Source organism: Bos taurus, chromosome 27 (genome assembly GCF_002263795.3).
Source record: "Bos taurus isolate L1 Dominette 01449 registration number 42190680 breed Hereford chromosome 27, ARS-UCD2.0, whole genome shotgun sequence".
Lineage (NCBI taxonomy): Eukaryota > Metazoa > Chordata > Mammalia > Artiodactyla > Bovidae > Bos > Bos taurus.
The window spans coordinates 20,981,470-20,995,092 of NC_037354.1; the positions used below are offsets into that span (position 1 = coordinate 20,981,470).

Sequence of the window (13,623 nt, forward strand, 5' to 3'; positions counted from 1 at the left end):
TATCTTTTGTACATTACTCCTTTCACGTTCCATATTCAATTTTCTGAGTGTAATTTTAAGAATTACAAAGCTAAACTGAAGATCAAAAATAAAACTTTGTGTCTCTGAACTATCCCTTAGTGATTGGGAGTGAAAACAATCTCAAAGATAAATTAAATATATCAATAGATCAGAACTGCCAATTCTTACATTCTGATCCCTGCGCATTGAAAGTTTTCAAATGTAAATGTTTATGTGTTAGATATTATGTAAGAAGGCAATGGCACCCCACTCCAGTACTCTTGCCTGGAAAATCCCATGGACGGAGGAGCCTGCTAGGCTGCAGTCCATGAGGTCGCTAAGAGTTGGACATGACTGAGCGACTTCACTTTCACTTTTCACTTTCATGCATTGGAGAAGGAAATGGCAACCCACTCCAGTGTTCTTGCCTGGAGAATCCCAGGGACGGGGGAGCCTGGTGGGCTGCTGTCTATGGGGTCGCACAGTCGGACACGACTGAAGCGACGCAGCAGCAGTAGCAGCAAGCTGGTATAGAAGCAGAGCTTCCCTGGTGGCTCAGATGGTAAAGAATCCACCTGCAATGCAGGAGACTTGGGTTCGATCCCTAGGTCAGGAAGAGCCTCTGGAGAAAGGGAATGGCTGCCCACTCCAGAATTCTTGCCTGAAGAATTCTATGGACAGAGGAGCCTGGCAGATTCAACTGAGCTACTAACACAATCACTTTCACTTTCATAGAGCCTAACGGTTCGTAACATGTCTGTTCTATTGCTTATCTAACAAAGAAATACTAAGTATGAAATAATATTGTTTATCAAGTGTTTACTATGCAATCTCATTTAGTGCTCACAGTGCTTATGAGAAAGGTGGTATAGCCCCATTCTCCCTAGAAAACTAAGGAAATCTGACAGAACTGTCACAAAACACCCACATTTCCATAGCTGTTATGGTGATTGTGAGGCATGGGTCAACCTTCATGCCTTACCTTGTCTCTCCACTGGACAGAAAGTCCTTCTAAGTTCTTTAACCTTAAAAACCTCATTTCTAAAGAGCTTGCTTCTTCAGAATCTTAGAATTGTAAAAGTAAATGAAATCTTAGAGCTATTTCAGCCCCACTCCTCTATTCTGCATATATAATAAAACCGAGAAAATAAGTGGCTTCTCCAGAACCAAAAAACTAGAATCTAGAACTATAATCTAAGTTTACCCATTCTCTAGTCTGATTCCCACTTCATTTTTAACATTGGCCCCCGACTCCCTAAAAAAAAAAAAAAAGCATAATGCTTTTCTCAAAGAAGAAGCTGTTGACAAAGTACTTCCCAACTAGAAGTCTAAAAAGTGATATAAATGCATGTCACCCAGCCTTGACTGGATGTAATTAAAATTCACTCAGAGGCTTTAACCATTAGTGATTTTTTGCTTCTTCACTCATCTTATTCAGCAGCTAATTTCAAATCTCATCATGTCACTGTGTATCTGGCTACTCTTTGAAATATGATTACTTTTTAAAAATAAAAGCAGTGGTTACGAAAGATTAAAGAAACTCAAGTCCCTCAAAGAAATATCAATATTTGTCTTGTTTTAAAGAGGTATTAAGAGGAAATCGGAGGAGGCAATGGCACCCCACTCCAGTACTCTTGCCTGGAAAATCCCATGGATGGAGGAGCCTAGTAGGCTGCAGTCCATGGGGTCGCTGAGGGTCGGACACGACTGAAGTGACTTAGCAGTAAGAGGAAATGGTATCATCTGTCAAGCACACTGTTAAGCATCACAAACCAAGTCATAAAACTCCAGAAGCCATGGATGACAGTTTTTGTTGTCTGCTTTTGGGAACACAAAATCAGTTTTTCCTTCCTCTACAGCTTTCACATTGTAAAGGAAATTGTAGCTATATAGATGTTTAGGTAGATAGAGAAATAGACGATAAACAGGTAGGATTAGAGAATAAAACCATCCCTAAAATACAGATATCAATTTTTCATGGTCTCCACTAGTAGAAAGGATTGCTCAGAGGCAAAAAATAACAAGGACAGCAGCAACGACAAACGTCCTTCGGCAACTGTCGTTACCTACAGAAATAAAAACGGATCTGTTTTCTAATCTTTGAAGTGCATATGAAGATACAATTTTATGACTTTTATTCTACCTTGGCATTAATTTTTAATGTAGAAAACAATTTGGAAGAAGATGGGAAGTAAGTATTAAATAAAATTTTCCTTAGTGTTGATAGTCCTGAATATATTAATATAAAAATAAAATAGCAAATACTTGAAAATAATTTTTATAATTCTATTTGGGCTTCTCTATAGTCAGTGAATAGCACCAAGTTTTAAATGTCATCATGTTCTGTTGCTTGCCCCTATTTTCTCTGTTATTTTGAGAAAATCATACATCCTTTCTGAGTCTCAATTTATTTATCAGTGAAATGGAAATAATTGCCAATATTTCACAAAGTTATTGGAAGTAAATATGTAAAATTATATATGAAAAGACTCAGTATGTTCACTGTGCCTGAGTCTTCTGTATAGTGTAACACCAGAGTTACTAAATTACATAATGTATTTATCACATCTATGTGTTCTCAGTGGGAAAAGCATTGTAATATGAGCTAAGCGGGAGCTTCCCAGGTGATGCTAGTGGTAAAGAACCTGGCTGCCACTGCAGGAGACTTAAGAGACATGGGTTTGATCCCTGGGTCAGGAAGATCCCCTGGAGGAGGGCATGGCAACCCACTCCAGCATTCTTGCCTGGAGAATCCCATGGACAGAGGAGCCTGAGAGACTATGGTCCACGGGGTTACACAGAGTCAGACACGACTGAAGCAACTTATCATGCATGCATGAGTTAAGTGTTCTAAATACAGGAATCAGCTTTGCCACTAATTATCTCTGTGACCTCAGTTGTTGCATTCACCTAAAACAAAGGTCTTCACTAGAAAGTCAGTCCAAGACAGGATGGATTCTGATTTTTGTTCACTCATATAGGTACTGCAAGGAGATTTGTTAAATGATGGAATCTAATAATGCAAGGGAGATTTCCCAGGTGGTGCAGTGGTAAAGAATCCGCTTGCCAGTACAGGAGACATAAGAGATGTGAGTTTGATCCCCAGGTAGGGAAGATCCCCTGGAGGAGGGCATGGCAACCCACTCTAGTATTCTTGTCCGGGGAATCCCATGGTCAGAGAAGCCTGGAGGGCCACAGTCCATGGGGCTGCAAAGAGTCGGGCACGACTGAGCACACAAACACATCACAGTGATGCAAGGGATTGCAGTAAATCTCTGATGAAAGGCCTGGCACTAGGCAGACCCAGGGTGGGAATACTGGCTCCATCACGCACTAGCTATGTGACCTAGGGCAAAGGGGCTTCTTCTCTCTGACCTTCACTTTCCATAACAGTATCATGACCCCAAAATAGCATTTATTAACTTTTTAAGATGGAGAACTTAGTAAGGTAACAGCTCAAAAGTACTTTGACTATTTTCTGCCACACAATGAATCCTTAAAACAGTGGGCTTACATGTTCATTTTTATTTTTTATTGCACCTTCGTCATTCTAATATTCATGAATTTCACCACTATGGTTTCTAGAAACTTAGACTCACATGGCAGCACAATGACTGAATAATATCTGTCTTGAGTTGCCCCTGTGGGGATGGCCCTTCTGGGCGCTTCAGCTATTGAGAGGATCCTCATACTAAATTCTCTTTTCGTGGATTGTAAAAATTCTGCACTGCTGAGATATAAATCTGGTGACAAGATCTACAAATTGTAGAATGAAAGCCCCACAGTCCCCAGGGTGCAGAGGCCATGGAACCATGCTGTTCTCGTGCTCTCAAAAACTACAAAACCAAAAGTGTCACTCATGCTTATTTATATAAGTTATAATAAATAACAACCCTTTCAAAAAAGATCTTCACAACCCAGATAATCACGATGGTATGATCACTCACCTAGAGCCAGACATCCTGGAATGTGAAGTCAAGTGGGCCTTAGAAAGCATCACTACGAACAAAGCAAGTGGAGATGATGGAATTCCAACTGAGCTATTTCAAATCCTAAAAGATGATGCCATGGAAGTGCTGCACTCAATATGCCAGCAAATTTGGAAAGCTTGGCAGTGGCCACAGGATTAACAAAGGTCCGTTTTCATTCCAATCCCAAAGAAAAGCAATGCCAAAGAATGCTCAAACTACTGCACAATTGCACTCATCTCACATGCTAGTAAAGTAATGCTCAAAATTCTCCAAGCCAGGCTTCAACAGTCCGTGAACCATGAACTTCCAGATGTTCAAGCTGGATTTAGAAAAGGCAGAGGAACCAGAGATCAAATTACCAACATTGGTTGGATCATGGAAAAAGCAAGAGAGTTCCAGAAAAACATCTATTTCTCCTTTATTAACTGTGCCAACTATGTGGATTATGGTAAACTCCGGAAAATCCTTAAAGAGATGGGAATACCAAACCACCTGACCTGCCTCTTGAGAAGTCTGTATGCAGGTCAGTAAGCAATAATTAGAACTGGACATGGAACAACAGACTGGTTCCAAATTGGGAAAGGAGTACGTCAAGGCTATATATTGTCACCCTGCTCCTTAACTTATATGCAGAGTACATCATGAGAAACAGTGGGCTGGATGAAGCACAAGCTGGAATCAAGATTACCGGGAGAAATATCAATAACCTCAGATAGGCAGATGACACCACCCTTATGGCAGAAAGCGAAGAACTAAAGAGCCTCTTGATGAAAGTGAAAGAAGAGAGTGAAAAAGTTGGCTTAAAGCTCAATGTTCAGAATACTAAGATCATGGCATCTAGTCCCATCCCTTCATGGCAAATAGGTGGGGAAACAATGGTAACAGTGACAGACTTTAATTTTTTGGGCTCCAAAATCACTGTGGATGGTGACTGCAGCCATGAAATTAAAAGATGCTTGCTCCTTGGAAGAAAAGTTATGACCAACCTAGATAGCATATTTGGAGAAGGCAATGGCAACCCACTCCAGTACTCTTGCCTGGAAAATCCCATGGATGGAGGAGCCTGTTAGGCTGCAGTCCATGGGGTTGCTAAGAGTTGGAGACGACTGAGCAACTTCACTTTCACTTTTCACTTTCATGCATTGGAGAAGGAAATGGCAACCCACTCCAGTGTTCTTGCCTGGAGAATCCCAGGGACAGGGGAGCCTGGTGGGCTGCCGTCTATGGGGTCGCACAGAGTCAGACACGACTGAAGTGACTTAGCAGCATCAGCAGCAGACAGCATATTAAAAAGCAGAGACATTACTTTGTCATCAAAGCTGTGGTTTTTCCAGTAGTCGTGTATGGAAGTGAGAGTTGGACTATAAAGAAAGCTGAGCACCGAAGAATTAATGCTTTTGAACTATGGTGTTGGAGAAGACCCTTGAGAGTCCCTTGACCTGCAAGGAAATCCAACCAGTCCATCCTAAAAGAAATCAGTCCTGAGTATTCTTTGGAAGGACTGATGGTGAAGCTGAAACTCCAATACTTTGGCCACCTGATGTGAAGAACTGACTCATTGGAAAAGACCCTGATGCTGGGAAAGATTGAAGGTGGGAGGAGAAGTGGATGACAGGGGATGAGATGGTTGGATGGCATTACTGACTCAGTGGATGTGAGTTTGAGTAAACTCTGGGAGTTGGTGATGAACAGGGAGGCCAGACCTGCTGCAGTCCATAGGGTTGCAAAAAGTCAGACAGTACTGAGCGACTGAACTAAACTGAACTGAAGTGTAATAAATAGGATTTATAAATGCCCCACTGTTTGGCTCCCTTCCATGTTAGCAGGGAAATAGCTTTATTATTTGTCCAGTTTTTGTTATTTGCTTATCTTGTTGAGTAGCTCTTTGGGTCAGTTTCACAAAAATTTAGATAAACCTTATATATTTAAAATAAATGCACACACACACAAACATGCTCACACACACAATTACTCACAAACACAAAACGGAGCACAACATACCTAGTAAGAGCAATTTGAAAACCAAAGAGTATTACTGGCCAGGCTTCTGATTTTAAGATCATATTCCTCTAATCTTTTTTCCTTTTTATCTGCCTTAAAAATTCAAATTGAAAAGGCTTATTACTCTTATAAACACTTCATAAAATAATTGAGCTCTCCAAGTTGCTACTCATAATTGATCAGCCCAGGAAAACCTTTGCTTGTCTAATAGAGACATTATTTGGATTCTAATGATTTAATTACTATTGTGTGAAATGAAAAATATACTATTCCCAGTTACTTTGATAATGTAAACCTAAATATTATTAATATTTGTCTTTATTTGGATATTTCTAGTGAAGGCACAAATTATTCAAAAATTAAGTAAGTGCACCTATTTATTTTATATATGGAACTTACAATTTCCTAATTCCAAAAGTAAATAAAAAACATGTCTTTACAGAAAATGTCTATGTAAACATCCTATTAAGTGCTCCTTTAGCTTATAGATTTTTTTTTCTTTTTCAATCCATCTTCCACATTTCTGACAGACTTACAATTCTAAAATATAGTTCTGATGATGTTATTATTTTTTTTGGTGACTTATAATATACAATCCAAAAATGTTTATAGCATGGTCGTAGCTTCCTGTCCAACCTTTCCAAGGAGCCCACCTCCCTTCATTAATGGACTCGGTTACAGATGACAGAAGATCATTCAATGTTTTAATAGATCATACATTTCATGATGCCCCCACTATATGGAATTACATCTTTTCAATATATGGAAAAACCTTCATTCATTTTTAAGCTTTGGTCAAATATTATCCATATCACAATTACAAAATTTCCAGTATCTGCTAATTTAGTTGTATATTATAGGCACATCAGTTCAGTCAGTTCAGTCGCTCAGTCGTGTCCAACTCTTTGCAACCCCATGAACTGCAGCACGCCAGGCCTCCCTGTCCACTACTATATAATTATGCACGCTAGTCGTGCACATCTTATTAACTTTTATTTAACTCACAGATTATTTGAAAAATCAGTTAAGAGTAATGGAATTATATGTGCCATTATATATTCCTCTGTAAAAAACAAATCTTCATTTAGCTTTTAGAGCTACACAGAGGTATGTTTCTAGGTTTTGAATTTGCTTCTAAACATGCTTTATATAGTTCTTGTGACTGAAAGAGAACCCTTTAACATCATATTGATCCAAATGGAAAAAGTGCATTATTGATTATACTTAGAGTATTAAGATATTTATTTACCATTCACAGTTTTGCAAAGGTGTTTATTGGAATTTCACTGCTAAATCATCAGTTTCTTGATGACATGAACTATTCTTGAAAATTCATCAGGAGGTTTCAATATTATATGTTTATTTTTTTTGTTTGTTTTTTTCTTTCTTTTCTTTTTTAACTTTACAATATTGTATTGGTTTTGCCATATATCAACGGAATCATTCATTTATAAGTTTTTCAAAGAGTCTGTTCCCAAGTGTCTTAAGTATGAAAGAAAAAACTGTTGTATCTGATACACTTAAAAAAATCTTTAGAGAATATCAGAAAAACATTGCCAAACATTCATTTTAAAGTTATCTTTTCTTGCCATGAATTCCTTAAAAAAAAAAAGAAGTTGTTTTCTTATTCACTGATAAAATAATGTTCTTATCTTGAAAGTGGCAGTTAAGTTTGTTTAGTTAGTTATCTCCTAGGTAGCCTGTGCTGACAGCCTGTTTTTCCTTCTAATGTGTCTGAGGAAGATTTCAGACAAAGAGTATAAGTGTTACCTCTGCCATTTTCTTGTTTGCTTGGGTTTGCAATTAATAATCTGTAGTCTTCTTGCAGGATAGTTTGTAAGCCCTTTGCTGATTGTGTTAGTTTTGGTTTAATTAAAAATAGATAATATACCTGGTAAACCAGACACATGCAAACTGCAACACACAGGAAGCTAAGAAAAGAACTGCAGGGTCGCTAATGTTCTAGATAAACCTCCTACCAGATACGTTTAGATCATTAAGTTATAGCATATATCCATTGTTAGTAAAGTTTATTTCCTTCCTTATTTTTAAAAATAAAATTTTTATTAAATCCTTGGAGAAAACCAATAATTCATTAATCTATGATTTCATAAAAGTCTGTATGAAGAGCTGAACTTCATGGCAGCTTTTATTACTTAGTATTTTTGTCATTTACACACTGATGGAAAATAAAATTTTCTGGGGCAGGGAGTTAACTTTTGAATCTTAATACAGAGTGCAGAGCTTGCGTGTGGATAATGAGCAACACATTTTTTGTTAAATTAGTGAATAAATTAATGACTCTGTTCCATGCAAACATAAACATTAAATTATACTTATTAATACAGTTGTATCTGATTTTTGCAGGTACAGGTCCAATATGGCTGAATGAAGTATTTTGTTTCGGGAAAGAGTCATCCATTGAAGAGTGCAGAATTAGACAGTGGGGTGTGAGAGCCTGTTCGCACGACGAAGATGCTGGGGTCACTTGCACTACATAATGCATCATATTTTCATTCACATTTTTTAAACTGTTACAAAGTGATTTTTTTCCTTTGCTTCACTAAAATCAGCTTAATTAATATTTAAGAAACTAAGAATTTTGTCCACAGAAAAGGAATATTTAAAAATCACTGGATAAACATATAAAATAGCTTCATATTTGCTTCAAATACCAGAACCATTTCAACTTCTCTAGGTTTTTAAGTGGCATTTTATAATATAATGACTTATATATTGAATTGCATATATTGAAGTTTAAGGCTTCTGGATTACAAATGCCAGTGATAATGGAAACACATCCCAATCACTGGCTACAATTTGTATCTTCATTACAAGACACAATTTTTGCCTTCTTTGTAATCTATTTAGTTGATTTTAATGTGATTACTTTTTGAATAATGAGAGGGTTGGAAAGTTTTCTTTTGTACCAAGTTGGCAAAATCTCCAACCCATACACATTTCTAAAGGAAGAATCTTAGTTCAAGATTTCTGTGCAGTAACTAGAAGTTAGATAGTAATGTTCATGATATGTTTGGGCCATGATGAAAAACTCAACAGGTTTTACCTGCTCAAATATTGACAAAGTCATTACTAACATGACTAACCACATGGTCATTAATAATAACATGATTATTTGACATGGTCAAGTGTTGACAGTTTTGTTGTTTTTATTTTTTTCTTTTACACTGGACCATTAAGTTAGCTGAAAGCAAGACATATGAGAAAAAGCAAAGGCCCACCGTCACTGTATGTGTCCATATAATTAGCAGGTCAAAAATGTCATTTTATAACATAGAGCTCAGCTTGCTATACATTTTGAACTAAGATGAGTAATTACTTTGTTATGATTCTAGGACTGTGTTTAAAAGGTAAGTATATCTACTTACTCAGTTTTAATTAACAGCATGCAATATCCTGCCTGCAGAAGGAAGTTTCAATGAGCCATCTCTATAGTCTTTCATTAAGAGAGTCAATATTTACAACCCAGAGAGAGAGAGGTAATCTTCACCCCTAAAGGGTTGATGGGAGAAGGCAGTGGCACCCCACTCCAGTACTCTTGCCTGGAAAATCCCATGGACAGAGGAGCCTGGTGGGCTGCAGTCCATGGGGTCGCTAAGAGTCGGGCACGACTGAGCGACTTCACTTTCACTTTTCACTTTCATGCATTGGAGAAGGAAATGGCAACCCACTCCAGTGTTCTTGCCTGGAGAATCCCAGGGACGGGGAAGCCTGGGGGGCTGCTGTCTATGGGGTCGCACAGAGTCGGACACGACTGAAGCAACTTAGCAGCAGCAGCAGCAAAGGGTTGATGACCCTGAGAAGCCAGAATAGTACCAAGTTCATCCAATAACTCAGTGACTGTGCCCTGCTGTCTAGATGTATGGGTAGAAAGACTAGCAATTTCTGTTGAAATTCAGCTTAATCTCAGCCCTGAGAAACATACTTTTCAAGTTTCATAAGCCCAACTCAGAGAAACATGTGATTAAAAAGCCACTAGTACAGGATGGCCCTACTATACTTTCTTCAATGATGATAAACAAAAGCATGGTCTTAAGCATTTGTTCATATCCTGAAGTCTTCACAAATATACCCAGATAATAGACTCAGTGCCCTTTTACTCGCAAAGGCAAAAATGTTATGTTGGAATTGGAACTACTGGAAATGGCCTACTGAAAATGCACTTCATCACAGTACACTCTTCTAATTGTTATACATAGGAGATTTACTCCAGCAGTGTAGTTTTGTAATTAAGTGCTGAAGGAGCCCCTCAGCATAGAACCAGTCTGCAGATACTGAAAGAGGTGGGTTTTGCTATTATTATTGCTTTTCTTTGGGTATGTTTGGGCTTTTTTTGGTAGAGGTTTGTTTGTTGTTTTAGCTCCTAGCATTCAAAAACACTAGCTGAACAGAGGCTAAGGAACAGAAGCTTTAGTGACTACCCACAAGAAACAGGTTTTGCAAAACTGTTCAGGGAAGTAACAAGAAAGATAGACTTCTACAGCCTTAAACAAACAAACAAACAAACAAACCAGCAAATCACTGTGAAGGGGGAGAATCTACTTTTCAGAGGTACCACATTATAATATTCAAACGTCCAGTGTTCAACAACAACAGCAAAAAAAATTACAAGGTGTATAAAGAAACAGAAAAGTATGATTTAGTGAAAGGAACAGTATGACCTTTGACAGAAAAGTCACTGAGGAAGTTCAATGTTGTGATATTTGACAAAAACTTTAAAACAACTGTTTATGCTAAAAAAAAAGACAAAGAATTAAAGAAAACTGAAAACAGTGTATTAACAAAATCAGAATATCAGTAAAAAGTTTTAAAAAAGGACAGAAATTTTGGATTTGAAAAGTACAACTATTAAAGTGAAAAATTCACTCAAGGGATTTAATAGTACATTTAAATGAAATGAAGAATTAGCTAAAGAAAAGTAAAAGTATGGTGTAGGGTGCATGTAAGTACATGGAGGGTGCCCAAAACATGCATTATGAGAGTCTCAGAAATAGCAGAGAATGAGGGAGAGAGAGAGAGAGAAAGGGAGGAAAGGAGAAAGAAAAGAAGAAAATGTCTGAAGAAATAATGTGCAAAAGCTCTCAGATTTGATGGAAGAGATGGACATAAGGAACTCAACAGTATCCAAACAGGATGGATTCAAAGATACCCACGCAAAGCCACATCATAATAAACTGTCGGAAGATAAAAGAGAATCCTGAAAGCAGCAAGGGGGTAGCAACTTGTCATATACAAAGGATCTTCAATAAGATTAACAGACAGTTTCTCATCAGAAACCATGAGGTCAGAAGACATGGTTTAAACTGCTGGGGGGAAAAAAAAAAAAAACAACAACAACTGTTAACCAAGAATTCTCATCTAGCAAAACTGTCTCTTCAAAAAATGGGGGAGAAAGGAAGACATTCCCAGATAAACAAAAACAAAGGTAGTTTCTTACTATTGGACCTGCCCTATAAGAAATACTGCAGAGGAGTCCTTCAGATTGAAATGAAAGAATGCTAGAAATTAACTCAAAGCCATAAGAGTAAAGAAAACAGCAGGGGTAGGAAAGTAGTTTCTTCTTTAAAAAAAGAAAAAGAAAAAAAAAAGGAGAAATTCTACTAATCACTGACAGTTATATTACAAACTTTGAATTTCTTACAATAAACATGCATTATTAATATAGCCAGATTTTTTAAAAGTGAAAAATAATAATATTAGAAATTATCTAGAAGGCAATGGCACCCCACTCCAGTACTCTTGCCTGGAAAATCCCATGGACGGAGGAGCCTGGAAGGCTGCAGTCCATGGGGTCGCTGAGGGTCAGACACAACTGAGCGACTTCACTTTCACTTTTCACTTTCATGCATTGGAGAAGGAAATGGCAACCCACTTCAGTGTTCTTGCCTGGAGAATCCCAGGGACGGGGGAGCCTGGTGGGCTGCCGTCTATGGGGTCGCACGACTGAAGTGACTTAGCAGCAGCAGCAGTGCATTTCTTTCGTTTTTTTCCCAGATAATACAATTGCAGAACAGTAATAGAGAGTATTTGTCACAGATTACCAAGCTCTTTAGAGAGAAGTCACACCAAGTGAGTCAGCTAGATGTATACATGCATCCTCTCTTTTTTTGGATTTCCTTCCCCTTTAGGTCACCATAGAGCTCTGAGTTTAGCGTCCCCTTTGCTAGTATACAGTAGGTTCTCATTAATCATCTGTTTTATACATTCTAGTGTATATATGTCAATCCCAATCTCCCAATTCACCCCACCCCCTCATTCCCTCCTTGGTATCCATACATTTGTTCTCTATTTCTGAGTCTCTCTTCCTGCTTTGCAAATAAGTTAATCTATATCATTTTTCTAGATTTCACATATATGAGTTAATATATGATATTTTGGAGAAGGAAATGGCAACCCACTCCAGTGTTCTTGCCTGGAGAATCCCAGGGATGGCTGAGCCTGGCAGGCTGCCGTCTATGGGGTCGCACAGAGTCGGACACAACTGAAGCGACTTAGCAGCAGCAGCAGCATATGATATTTGTTTTTCTCTTTCTGATTTACTTTGCTCTATATGATAGTCTCTGGATCCATCCATGTCTCTACAAATGGCACAATTTTGTCCCTTTTCATGGCTGAGTAATATTTCACTATATATAAGTACCACATCTTTATCCAATCTCTGTTGATGGGCGTTAAGTTTGCTTCCATGGCCTGACTATTGTAAATAGTGCTGTAACGAACATTGGGGTGCATGTTATCTTTTTGAATTATGATTTTCTCCAGGTATATGCCCAGGAATGGATTGCTGGGTCATATGGTAGATCTATTTTTAGTTTATAAGGTGTCTTCATACTGTTCTCCAGGAGAAGGCAATGGCACCCCACTCCAGTACTCTTGCCTGGAAAATACTATGGATGGAGGAGCCTGGTAGGCTGCAGTCCATGGGGTCGCTAGGAGTCGGACACGACTGAGCGACTTCGCTTTCACTTTTCACTTTCATGCATTGGAGGAGGAAATGGCAACCCACTCCAGTGTTCTTGCCTGGAGAATCCCAGGGACGGGGGAGCCTGGTGGGCTGCCGTCTATGGGGTCGCTAGAAGTCAGACACGACTGAAGCAACTTAGCAGCAGCAGCAGCATACTGTTCTGCATAATGATTGTACCAAGTTAGATTCCCACCAACAGTATAAGAGGGTTCCCCTTTCTCCACACCCTCTCTAGCATGTATTATTTGTAGATTTTTTGATGATGTCCGTTCTGACTGGTATGAGGTGATACCTCATTGTAGTTTTGATTTGCATTTCTCTAAAAATTGGAGATGCTGAGAATCTTTCATGTGTTTGTTGGCCATCTGTATGTTTTGAGGGAAATGCCTGCTTGTTTAGATCTTTCACCCATTTTTTTTTTTTTTAATTGAGCTGCACGAGCCGTTTGTATGTTTTGGAGATTAATCCCTTGTCAGTTGCTTCACTTGCAAATATTTTCTCCCCTTCTAAGGGTTGTCTTTCTCTCGTGTTTATGGTTTCCTTTGCTGTGTACCAAGGGCATTTTTGCATGGCATTGAGAAACTGAGAGTTCAGCAGCAGCATGGTCCTTTTTATGCTCAGAAAGTTGCAGAGGGGGCAGCAGGGCCCTGACAAAGCTCCACGGAT

The 13,623-nt window shown here is 38.5% G+C and overlaps 1 protein-coding gene across 1 annotated transcript in view; it reads left to right on the plus strand.

Moving 5' to 3' along the window:
• The window catches only part of MSR1 (macrophage scavenger receptor 1), an 80,378-nt gene extending 71,525 nt beyond the window's left edge, over positions 1-8,853 (plus strand). The window contains exon 10 of the mRNA NM_001113240.1: positions 8,340-8,853. Within this exon, the coding sequence (NP_001106711.1) occupies positions 8,340-8,473 (134 nt within the window). The 3' untranslated portion in view covers positions 8,474-8,853. The remainder of the gene's footprint in view (positions 1-8,339) is intronic.
• The last annotated feature ends 4,770 nt before the right edge of the window (positions 8,854-13,623 follow it).